Genomic DNA, 13,121 nt, shown 5'->3' on the forward strand with positions numbered 1-13,121 from the left:
TAATTGGATTGGTTTGGTTTTAGTTTGGTTAACCCAGCCATCATGATTCATTCAATAATCCATGATTTAACAAACTATCGTTTAGCATGTTTGAATCCAGTCATAATTTTGGCACCTTCAAATGACCTGGCCTTGATTGCATAGCATGCTCATCTGAAAGGAGGGAAAGATCAAGATTTTCAGGAGAAAATAGCTGACTGAAGACAGTGCTGCAGACAGGTTAGAGAGCTGATGATTGCAGCCTTGTACAAAGTAGCAAAAGCAGATCGGCAGCCTTTGATCTTCTCTGGATCAAGGTGAATGACACGACATTGCCCAAGCTGTTTTTCCTTATGGTCATTCCTTTTCCTCATGAAGAGACAGCAATCTTGGGTGGGGGGACTAAGGACCAGGAGGTGGGGGAATTCATCATTTTGCTACAACTGCAAATTGGAGCCTTTTGAGGACACCAACTTCATGTATTTCCCTTGCTAATGATCTTTGGAAATTGGATTTAAGGAAGTTAGACACCTCCAGAATAACAAGATTGGAAACATCAGGTGAGTGGGTGCTGTTAATCCTCAATATAAGAATATGAAGATTTAATTTTATAATTTTTAAGAATTTAAAATTAAGAAAGTTGGATCAAGTTTTGGCTACAGAAAGTTGTAAGAGTTTTAAGTGTGAAGCTTTGGATATTAATACTTTGAAACTATTTTTGAAACAATAAATGTATAAATGGAAAAGAAAGAATGTTTTTGAGTTTTGGAGGTATAAAACAAGGAATTTATAATGGTATTTGGAGACATATTTGAAGAACTGTGTAGGGATCTGCACCAAGAAATGAAAACTGTGTTGTGTCTTCTAGAGAACATTCTGTTATCAAAGATATCATAGAACAATATGTCTAACAAAATTTATTTGAAGAGAATATGAACTTTGAAGAAAAATACACTGGATGAGGTACTAAAAATAAAAAAAGAAATAAAAATGAGAATACCAGGAAATAATGCAATAATTTCCCTTTGTTGGATTTATAAGAAAGACTGTTTAAGGCACTAAAGAAATGTGTATAAGGATCAACAACCACATAGATGGATTTATATAAAAGAAAATTTAAAAAATTATAAAGTTGGCTTTTTCTAGCAGGGATAAATAGGTTACATTGTTATACAGGGTGATTCTTTCTGGAATAGTGATGTTGTGCTGGATTTGCTTAAAATGATATTATGTAAAATTTTCTTCCCAAAGAGTTATTTTATGTAATTATAATTTTATAGTATTTAAATTGGGTTTACATTTAATTGTTATTCTTCAGTTAAAATAAGGAAGTTTGGATAATTTTTTAAATAAAGAGAAATTATTTCTTTTTGCTATATCTAATTTTAGGGGTTTTTAAAATCTCTATTAGGATATTGGGATTATTATATATGTGAAAAGTGGAGGGTGAAGATGAGGAAAATGTTAAAATGTTATTTGAAATATTTTTTATTGGGGCTTGTCTTTTCTAAAGGGGATTTTTTTTTTGGTCATATTTAAATTTGGTGTTTTAAAAATTTTGTTTGCAACAGAATGTTGAGACTATTTCATGACTTAAATTAAATGCAGTTTTCTTCTAGTTAACAAATAAGGTGCGGAATGTTGAGTTTTGTATATGTTAATACAAAACAGCCAGAGTGGCGCAGTGGTTAGAGTGAAGTACTGCAAGCTACTTCTGCTGACTGTTGGCTGCCTGCAATTTGCCTGGTGTTCAAATCTCACCAGGCTCAAGGTTGACTCCGGCTTCCATCCTTCCAAGGTGGGTAAAATGACGACCCAAATTGTTGGGGGCAATATACTGACTCTGTAAACCACTTAGAGAGGGTTGGAAAGCACTGTAAAGTGGTATATAAGTTTAAGTGCTATTGCTATCACTAAGTAATGTTAAAATCTTAGAGCTCTGTATGGATCTTTTACTATTAACTGGATTGAAGATGATGTCACTTCTTTGATTTTTCTGTTGTTAAGAAAAGGGTTATGAGATGAAGAGTTTACAGTTGTTAACTAAGAGGAAGTGAAGAGATTAGGGAATTGTTTACACCTGCTATGAAGGGGGTGGAGTTTTTTTCTTCTCTTTATACATTTATTTTTCTCGTAATTCCTTTCTTTCTTTTCCTTAGTCTCCATTATCTTTTATTGTTTTATTCAAATTTTTAATAGGATTATTTGGGGGGGGGGATGAAAGGAAGAAGAGATCGACTAAAAGTAACAGGAGCTGCTGCATTTAGAGAGGATTAGTTGAAACCCAAGTCAGACCTGGATTTGTTTTTGATTAAACTAATGACCCCAAGTCAGCTATGTCATCCAAATATGGAAATGAAGGCTGACATAGCTGCCAATCTTCTGTTGCCAGAGACAAGAGCCTTGAATGACCCTGCATGAAACAGGCTGCTTGACTGCACCTGTGAGTGTAGGGCAGGGAAGGAGAAGGTGAGGAGACAATCTTTTGTCTGCAGGCTACTCTAATCCCAGATATGACACCAGGATTTTTTCTTTAAAGTTTTCACCCTTAAAGAAAAAGAAGACAGCCACTGTAAAGAAAGATATAATGTTCCCAAATGAATTTTGGATAGCTTTGCTTTTTTTGTTGTTGAGAGTCTGGCACTCCTTCACTGGAGTGTCATTTACCTAGGAGGAGCAACAGACTGGATGTGCTATGTCAGGGAATCTACCTAGACTAGCTGTGGGATACATTAAAGTAATGAAGTCACATCACCATTTTATCTCTATTATTAGGGCAATAGAGAAGTTTCAAGATAGATATTGCGTATACGCTTCTTTATGAATGGTTATTTTGGTTTTATTATAGAACTGTAAATAGCCAGATACTATTATCTGACATATCTACTTATAAACAGCAATTTCCCTTTAGAACCTTTCCTGATAAGTAAGGCTTAATATCCCACTACAGCCCTAGATCACAAACAATCACCAAGCACTCTAATACTAATCAAATGTTCTCCAGATATGTTGGGAATCTAACTCCCATTGTTTTCAGCTGTTGCTCATGTTAGTTAGGAATTCTGGAAGCTGCAGCCCTAACAGATCTGCAAGATGCCAGGCAAGGAACATGACTGTTTGAAGGATGGTGAATACTGATTTATCTGAAGGAAAGAGAAGATAAATGAAACCAGAATCACAATCCACACAATTTAAATGCCTAAATACCAACAGTTACAACAGCTCCCCTTTATGCTATAATCATAACACATATGAATCTATTACAACAGACCTGCCATCATGCACTGCAGGGGAAAATGATCCATTTGGAACACAGAATCCTCCCCCTTGCCTCAAAGATCTGCTCCTTCTAGTAGAACCCAGGAGGTCAATTCTTGGTGAAATGTAACCCTGGAGAAGCAAATACTGTGGATGCTTCTGTGAGTGTTCATCCTTTCATGAGGGCAAGAGTGTGTTTATGGTTACACATAACCTATGTGATGGATAATCATGATGTGCTGGTGCTACAGATTCAAGAATAAGCCCAATCCTTTATTCCCATCTAGGGCTGGTAGCAGAAAGCTGATGCTCTCTCTTGGAGTAGTTCTTGACACAAATGACAACTCCAGCTTCCTATAAATAAAGATATGGAAAAGTTTAGATGTTGAAAAGACAGTCTAAATCAGAGCTGTCAAATTCCCAGCCCATGGGCCAGATGTGTCACACGCTGGCCATGCCCACCCCTGTTTTAGTGAAGAGGGGAGAAAAATCCCAATACATCATGTGATGCTGCCATGACAGCGTGAGTTTGACACCCCTGTTCTAAATGATACCCAAGACTGCAGGTAAACATGCCTCGTTCACTTTGTGTGCAGTTTGAATAATAGCAGTAGCTTTGTTTCTTATTTTATTTTCCAACCAAATACTAGCCAGACTTGATTCTGTTAGCTTTTAGGGATCAGCCAAGGTTAGTTCTTCTTGTCCCCTGCTGTAGGCAATTTCTGTCAAGAGAGAAGTTATTTTGAAGGACATCAGAAGCTATACAAGTATTTGGAGGGAGGTTCCTGTAGATGTTTTTTATATGTCCTATAGTACAGGGGTCCCCAACCACCAGTCCCCAGACCGGTACCGGTCCATGGATCATTTTTTACCGGGCCGCAAAGCTTGGGCACCGCCATCTTGTTTCGACGGCGCTTCCAGGTTTTCGGTTGCTTCTGGGTTTTTGGTTGGAAAGTGCTTCCGGGTTTTCAGTTTGAAAGTGGTGTTTGGGTGCTTGCACCTTAGTTTCTTTGAAGAGAGGGGGGGCGGCTTCAAACAAAGAGCCGTCCCGATGGCGGTGGAGTCTCACGTTTCTCAGATACAGGTCCGTGGAAGAATAAATAATCGTGAAACCGGTCCCTGGTTCAAAAAAGGTTGGGGGCCACTGCTATAGTATGTCCTTCTGTTTTCATTAACTGCAGTGACTACTGCCCTTAAACTAACAGCAATTTATTTCAGAGGCAGCCATGGTGGGTTAAATTCATATCCATGCCTGTTTTAAAAGAAACTTGCAATCTTCATCAACTGAATTCTCCCCATCCTTTCCTCTGCAAGCAGAATGGAACCAACCAAGAACCCAAAAATGCTTAGAGGATTCATGAAATGAAGGGACATGCTAAGGGTGGGACATGACTTCAGTTCTCACCTGTCCCACGAGGAATTTCTCACTTGTCTTGTGAGAAATTATCTCAAGTTTCATTGCTGCTTTGGTTTAAACAAAGGGAATTGCCTTTACAAGTTTAAGTGTTGCTGTCTGTCATAGGAAAAATATTTACCTCATCCCCTTTTCTTACAAAAAGTTTATTTTTAAAGTGTATATGACTACACAATTTGGATTATGCAAAAAGATTCATAATTCTGTCCATGAGCAGAACAACAATTAAAGGAATACCATAGACCACTGCATCTCCAAATTGAGGATTCAATGAATAATCATATCACTCCAAGGAAAGGATACACTGGAATTACCCACTCAAACCAGAAAAAGCTGTTAGAAGTAGTAAAAATTTTCATAGAATTGGCAGGCAGCCTCCATTCACTATGGGTGGAGACATTGAACCCATTGGAGAATTGTATGATTTAATCAGCTGATTTCCCCAAAGTCTGCTTATGAGCCTCATCACACGCTTCAGAGAATTATTGCCCTAACTTCTACTGAAGAGGCCTAAAAACTATCAGATTTTTTTCTCTAATCAAATTAACCTTTCCAATCAATAATAATTACTAGTGGGGAAGAGAAAGAAGTGTTTTCTGAACATTGCAGTGAAACTGGATTTCCATTAGCTTATTATTGTTTTGTTCACTGCTGGTATTTCAATATTAACATTGATCATTCAATATTGATCATTTCAATATCTGGACAGACACTATAACTAAATGTGACCTAAGGAGATCCTTAGATTTGTTGAACCTATGAAATGAACAAGATAGAAGCATTGGAAAAAAGCAGGAACTGCTTTAAACAGCTTTTTTTTGCCATGATTTGCATTGTTTAAGCTACTTTGATTATAATTTCACATGGGGAAGTATGATATAGCAAGACAAACCCCACATGGGACAATTTTCCTATGCCTTCCCTCTGGCTTTGAGTAAACAACGCCAAAACACGTACATGAATATTTAAATGATATTGATTGTGCTATCGTGAAATGATTGATACTCCAAGCAACTGTACCTTCTGGGGGTTCAGAGACTGGTGGGTTTAAGCAATACATATGGTAACCACGGTCACAGTCATCACAGAAGAGCAACTGGTCCTGATCCAGAATTGTTGAGAAAAGAAAGAAAGAAATGTTATTCAATCTTGCTAAAACATGTAACCCTGCCTATTGTTGTACTAAAAAGTTACTGCATCATGATAAGGAACCAAAGAGCAAATCACTAACTATGGATAAAGAGACTACTTCCTACAAATGTTAATTTTGTGCTACATAGTCATGTTCTTGAAGTCTAACTAATCTAACATTGAGATAGAAAAAGAAAACTCATTTAGAGAGGTTAATCTGAATCTGAGTGGCCAACAACAATGCAAGTAGGAATTAAGGGTGGGGGAATGTTACAGAACTTCTGAGAACACTCAACCTAATATTCCTGTTCATGGGAATGTTATGATTTTCCTTCTCATTCTCAAATGCCTTCCAGAAGAGACACATTTTCTGAACAAGTCTTAATAAGAAGTGGGTGGGCCAAATATCCAAGAGGAGGCTATTCCAAAGGAGGAATATTCTGGACCACCCAGAAGAGGTCATGGTAGATGACATTCCCTTGGTGGAGAGTTTTTCCTCTCTGATCTCACCAGATGGGTAGATTCAACTAAAATCCTGAGTCACACAGTGTTTTACAAGTGACAGCTATTACCTCGAATTGAACCCCAACTAATTGGCAACTAATGCAGCTTCCTTAGTCATATCTTTGTATGAGCAAAATTTGGCTTGCACAGGCTGTAAAACCAACTGCATGTAAAACCAACTTCCAAATGCTCTTCAAGGGGTGCTCTGCATAAAGCAAGCTTCCTGCTCCATGAAGTACCACAGCTGGCACACAAATATAATTATGCAAAGGCCATTTTGACCATTGTTGTAGAATTTGCTGGGACCTTTAAATTGCACATCAACTCTTTGTGGGAGAGTGCTATCCCTTCTAGAAATAATGATGGGCTATCTCTGGAATCTACAGTCACTCCATCGTGTTGGGATTAAGCCTGATCCCAATTTTCCCCATCTAGATTCAGACAGCCTCCAGGGATCTCTGCAGCATTTCCTGCTCAGCCCAAAGTAAAGATATACAACTGGATGTCACTGGCATATTGATGATATCTCACCCCATGCTGAGAAATTATTTCTCCCTGTCTCTGCAGGTGTATATTGCTCAGAGCACTACTTAGGGTAGAACTACATATGCATGCCAATTAGAAAAAGTTTCTTTTAGATAATGCATCAAAAATGCATAGTATCTCTAAAGGTCCTTCTTTTATTTGAGGCTCTATGGGTCATCACTGTTCAAATCCAATATACTCTGCAGCAAAACCATCATTTTAGAAGAGCTTATCATTGAATGGCATCATCACAGCCTTGAGCTCCAGAACTGACTGATGTAGTTGCCATTAGATAGGGATTTGCCAGATTTGAAAAGAGACAACCTCTGAATAGGATTGAGACTTTTGCACCTGATATATTGTTAGAACAGCATATCTTCAAATTTGTTCAGCTTGTTGCAAGTCTGTAGTAAAAATGACATGATGGGCAAATAATGTCTAATAAAAGCCTTTGAGTCATATCATTTGAACCAGCACACAATCCTTCTGGGGAAGGAAGTATTGCTCTTAAAAGATGAATTGTTTCCTTAGCTGCTAAGATTCAGTCTCCATGGATTGGCCTGTGTATTGCCACAAAACAGATAGGTTTGGTCCCTTAAGTAATCCCAAGTGAGAACTACCAATTTTGGAGGGGACAAAAGGAAAAAAAGAATGGGCAAGTGTACTGTAACTGAGTGTGCATGAAGAATTTACAAAAAGGGCTCCCATCTACTCCTTAGATGTCTTGAGCTCAATGAATGAAACCTTGAAGATTGTGTACATTAGTTTGCAACTCATTATTACAAATGGCTAATTTAGGTCTTGATAACAAAGACAAGCTTACGTCATTCTCAGAAGTCCCACAGAGGCTACAGGATTTGCATTCGATGCATTGCCACTGATAGGTTTTGACAGCCTCAGTCATATTTGCTGTGAACTGCAGGCACGTTGGGTGACCTGGGGGAATGGGAAACACCTCTGCTGAGTAGGCTGTACTTTGAATGGTTCTTTCAATCAAAGTCATACAGCTCAGGAACAAAACAGACATGGACATGGACCAATCACAACATGGGTTCCAAACTAATGGATATCAAAGAGGAAAGCAAGCATTAACCCTTTTGCTGCCGGGCACAAGAAAAATAAGTCATCCCTTCCCATTGCACCATTGGCAAAGCAATTTTATTCAGAGCTCTTAAAAACTTTGTGGTTGTTATTTTCCTTTTAATTAGAAAAAACAAGACAACTGAGTCGAAGGAAGGAAGAAAGAATAGGCTTTTCCTCTTCCTTTGTCAATAAAGGATTTGGAGGAAGGGTTTTTTTTTCCATGGAAGATTTATTTGAACTGATTGAAACATAACTGAAATGCAAATTCATACATCAGAAGGGCAATGGGGCAAACTTATATTTTTAAGAGCTCTGCACTACTAAGGTTAGCCTGCACAGAAGAAATCAAACTGCACAACTAAGCTTTCAGGATCAACCAAAAAAATCCCCCCACTACCAGCCAAAACAATTTATAAAAGGAAGAGAAGTAGGAGAGCTAGCAACAGGGGAAGGGCAACTACTGCTGAGACTCTAGACCTTCCCTACATGTGTGTGGATGGTTTTGCCAAACAGCAGGAGTACTATAGCAGGACCAGCAACGGGGAGTTCTGGAAGAGGGGTGATACAAACAAACAAACATAAGGTAGGTTCAACGTTCTTTCTTTATAACAGGAAAACAATAAGGAAATAGCCCAGTTTGTTTCTCCACGATCCTTTGCCCTATCTTCTGTGTTTCTGCCATAAGTGAGTGGCATCTTCCTTCAAAAAAAAAAAAAAATCTTTTTCATCCAATGTTCCCCGCTCCCCCCCCAAATTTTAACATGTAGCAAAATATCCATGTGCAGAAGCAGAAAAGGATAGAAGACCCATGTGTACCTGTATACTAAATGAGGCATTTTATATTTGTGCTAGTCAACAAGCCTTGGGTGGAAAGTCATTAGCAAAGGATCTTTGCTCACAACAAAGACAGTTATAAGGATCAGCAACTGAGAATGTGTGATGAAAATTCCCAGATAACTTATTCTCCCTCTGTTATTCCCATTTTTCCCCTCATAAATGTAGGTAGGCAATGTTCACCTTTCTTTCTTCTAGTCTATAAAAGAATTCCTACAACCAACGAAGAAATAATGTCTCCGCTCTGAAACCTTTCAGTCTCAAACTGTATGTTGGCTTTAATGAATATATGAGGGTGGAGAAAATGGATAGTAGGAAAAAGATTAACTCAGCCTTCCTATCAACCATTTCTCCGTTTTGACTAACAATTGTCACAATCTTTTACATTTGACACCCAGGCCTGGCCTAGAAAAAAAGTTTCATTTCTACATGAAAGAGCAAAAAACACTTTTCTTAGTCTTCTTGGAAACTAGAGGCTACAACCCAAGACAGACCTGTGCAAAAGAAATGAGGCCTTCACCTCTGTCAGGATGTCAGAGTAAATCCTTTGATCTCTTTACTTTCCTTGGATATGGCTTGGCAAAATTGCAGGCAAATTTTGTCAAATATGGTACCTCTTATCATTTTTCTTTTTAAAAAACTTTCCTACTTAACCCATGAGAAAGAAGAAGAGATTTTTTTTAAAAAAATAGACAAACTATTCTTAAGCCTTTAAGTCATTCCACACATTTTGAGAAACTTTGGGGGGATCAGGATATGACAAAGTTTGAGTATTAATTATTAAATTTGGGGCTGGGAGTATACAAGTAGCAATGGTGGGAAATAAGCTTACTCTTCCCACTCCTCTCTTTTACCAAGTTTTATGTGGTTTACTGGCTACCTTTTATTCTTCACATCCCCAGGTAGAATTTAATTCTCAAACACTTTTCTGTTCAAAGATCTCAACTTTTCATTTCAGTGTATTCTTTACACACTAACCTATTGCTTCAATTTCCAGTTATAAATATCTCTCTTTTGTTCATTTCCTGTCTCCAGACCATTACATCTTCCCATCCTCATACATACAGTACGCTACACATTGCTTTCAATGGTTCCCCTTTAATAGTGCTACTCTGCAGCTGAAGAATTTGGAGATAAATTTTTTTGGTATAAACTCCTGGATTTCTTAAGATTCTCAGCTGTTCTTCTTCCATGGAGGTTATGATGCCATGATAGCAGTCCACTCTTCGGCCTGTCTCTTTTAGTAGTGGGGAGTGGTTTTGCCCTTCCTGTATACAAGTTGCTTCTGATTTTTAATCAATGCAGAAACAGATGCAGGATTATATTGAGGAATGAGACACAGATGACCTGTCAGTTTTTGTACCATCATTTTGGTTAACTGAAAGGAGTGCTCTTCAATGGCCAAGTTGTAGCATCGCAAGAAAGTCGCCGTGAGGACAATTGCAGGATGCCCTGAACTGATTTGTGAAAATTTGGGTGAAAACAGAGAACCCTATGACCATTTCAGTGATACTGAGTTGTCTTCATTCCTGTGTATTCTCTGGTGCATGTGCACATCAGTTTCCTTCTCTTGAATCTGGGCAGATCCATTTATTTGTATATTTCACATCTTGCATGTAACCGTTCTTCTGATCAACTTCGAGAAAGGAATTTTAGAAAAGCAGAAGATCTGCAGGCCAGAAAGAGCCTTAAATAGAAACATCCATGGTTTATATTTTCTGCTACTTGTTTTTCTTCAAAAAACAATTGCAAAAGGAAAAACAGGCATCTGAGCTGTGGCCTCAGCCCAGAGGACATACTTCTCCATACAGTAGTCCTGCTCCAAATAGCCAATTCCCAAAACTGTCAAAATTGTTACACGTACAATTGAGAAATTTTGTTGAACAACTTTTTAAATCTATACCTTAACTTATAGCCCTATGGGAATATTACACAGGAATATCCAGTAATGGGCAGTATTCCTAAAATTCATACAACAGTGAACAATGCCCTATTATCTTATAGCATTTGCACATCATATTGCCTTCTGCATTTTCATTTTGCAATGAATTTTATGCAGTTTAAGCATCACATAGATTTTTTCCCAAAGCAAGGAAGATCCCATATTACCACAAGCAAACATGCAATGAATTGTAAGAAGTTCCCCTGATGGAGCACTGCATTTGTGTCAGTCAAAAACAGACAACACACTGGGGTAAAAATCTATACCTGGTATTCAATATTCAGAATGGTCTAAGGAGACCAAGAAAGGAGAAATTTCAAGAATTTAAACAAATTCTTAAAACAATATGCAGTGAAGAGTGACAGTGACCATGTGAGCTTTGCAATGTATTTTTGCTGTTTTCATATTATGAGCCAATGAGTGATTAAAATACTAGAATAATACTGGAGAAACATTTGCTCTTTCTGAGCCCAAGCCTCTCCAGAAGGTGGTGGTTGTAGAAATAAATCAGAAAGGAGAGAGCTAACAATACTATCCTGTGTTCCTGGCAGAAAAATGAGGTAGTAATCTAATAAATAAGCCATGTTAGGGATTATGAGATCATGGAATGTGGATTGATGCAATTAAAGTGATATGACTAAAAATTATACAGTTTTGAACTGTTAGCTGGAAAAGGATATTTGTTAACTGAAAGAAACCCTTTCTGGGCTATAATTCTCTGCTCAGAGTCCAGTTATAGCTGGCAACAGCTACTAACCTTTCTAATATAAGAAATGAACCAAAGTTTGAACATGGTGAAGTGATTTAGTGTTTGGGGGAATAATGAGGCTCTAGTCTTTTAGTCCTGGAAGCCACAGAGAAGATCATGGAGAAATTATTCTGAGATAGTTTTAGTCATCCTGAGGAGCCTTGTTTCCTGATTTGCTAAATTGCAAATGATTGACTTTTTTTAACCCCAGAAACTCCCGGAATGAGTTTGGGCCAGCTATAATCTCTTAGACCACCAAGATTAATTCACAGGTTTGTTTCTTGGGGAAAATAAATCCCCTTTGCTTTGAAGCTGCCTTAATGTGAAAAGTCAATAATTTCTCTCAGCTGTAGATAGCTAACACACTTAGCTATGTTTAATTTAACTTTGATTTAATCAATTAACCCAACTTCCACAGTACAATGAAATCTAAACTGATCAGATAGCATTCACAACACTATAAACATAGTTTATTAATTAATATAGACATAGTCCTTTTAAAGTGTGTTTTTAGTATAAAACATATAAACTCTGTTACTAGCCAGGATTGAATAAAAGGCCTAGGACCACTTTCCACCAAAATATTACTCTTTTGTCATATGCTCCCTATTTCCATTTCCAATAGCAAATATCCTGTAACAATAAGGCACCCTAAGAACAAGAATTTGAAGTTCCAATCTGCAGTTCTTCTTATCAACTCCCATAATTCCCAGCCAACATAACCACAGTGGCATACAGTAGACAGATCCAGGGTATCAGTTCTCCTCTAACTAAAAATGGAAATAGTAATCTTCTTATAGTTGAGTTTGACTCCTGGTGGCATCAGGGACATATTTCTATGTATACCTATTTTGAAAATCAGTAAGGAAGTGGTGTGCTACTTTATCATTAGTGTATCTTTTAACATTAAAAGTGATCTACCTATGGAAAGAAGAAGCATTTTTGGAAAAAAAACTATTGAATATATTATTCTATTCAGAGACATTTGTGGAATTATTTTAATGTTTTGTATGGAAGCTGATGAACATCACTATCCTAATAAATGTCCATAAATTCTTAAATTCAGAATAGTTTTGGCATTTCCTTACTCTTGCTATACTGATGCCTTAGAGTGAATTTTATTTTTTGGCCCTTGATAGTACAGCTCCTGTTTTTAGGATTATCACATATGAAACAGCAATTGAGAAGGCATTTAATCTCCTTAAGAATTTTTCAGGCAATGGGTTAATATATGATAGTTTCCACTGATATGTGAAGCTTTTTATTTTATAAAATTTTTGGCTTAAAATTAAATTCTTATTTAATGTATAAGTGACTGGCATTTACCAGTTTACAGATCATTAAATGTACTATCTTGAAAACATTTTTTTTTTAATGTAACCAAGTTATGTTTATGAGGAGCTCACTGTTTTTCCATTCTTCTTCTTCTTCTTTTTTTTTTTGCAGTTCTACTTTAAAAAATTGCAGGCTTATCTGATACCACTTCTGTGCCTGAAAGATTAGTCCTTAGGAGGATTATGGAAATTTAGACTATCGTTGCATTATTGATATAATCCACTACAAATGAACAGAAGACATTAACTTGAATCAGGGGTGTCAAACTCACATCATCACAGTGGTGTCATGTGACATATCGGGACTCCCCCCCCCCTTCGTTAAATGCATGGCCGTGGCCAGCACATGACGCATCCAGCCTATAGGCT

At 37.4% G+C, this 13,121-nt stretch overlaps 1 protein-coding gene and 1 long non-coding RNA gene across 3 annotated transcripts in view; one reads left to right on the forward strand and one right to left on the reverse strand.

Moving 5' to 3' along the window:
- Positions 1-465: 465 nt before the first annotated feature.
- LOC148128202 (uncharacterized) overlaps positions 466-13,121 on the forward strand; it is a 31,292-nt gene continuing 18,636 nt past the window's right edge. The window contains exons 1-2 of the long non-coding RNA XR_015741020.1: positions 466-539; positions 1,651-1,777. This is a non-coding gene — a long non-coding RNA (uncharacterized LOC148128202). The remainder of the gene's footprint in view (positions 540-1,650; positions 1,778-13,121) is intronic.
- DPF3 (double PHD fingers 3) overlaps positions 3,155-13,121 on the reverse strand; it is a 204,073-nt gene continuing 194,106 nt past the window's right edge. For both annotated transcript variants that reach the window (XM_026709310.2, XM_087921739.1), the window contains exons 9-11: positions 7,635-7,747; positions 5,672-5,753; positions 3,155-3,591 (exon numbers count right to left, since the gene is read on the reverse strand). In XM_026709310.2, the coding sequence (XP_026565095.1) occupies positions 3,521-3,591; positions 5,672-5,753; positions 7,635-7,747 (266 nt within the window). In that variant the 3' untranslated portion in view covers positions 3,155-3,520. The remainder of the gene's footprint in view (positions 3,592-5,671; positions 5,754-7,634; positions 7,748-13,121) is intronic.

This window comes from Pseudonaja textilis, chromosome 1 (assembly GCF_049901715.1).
Source record: "Pseudonaja textilis isolate UNSWEBS1 chromosome 1, rPseTex1.2, whole genome shotgun sequence".
In the NCBI taxonomy this organism is placed as follows: domain Eukaryota; kingdom Metazoa; phylum Chordata; class Lepidosauria; order Squamata; family Elapidae; genus Pseudonaja; species Pseudonaja textilis.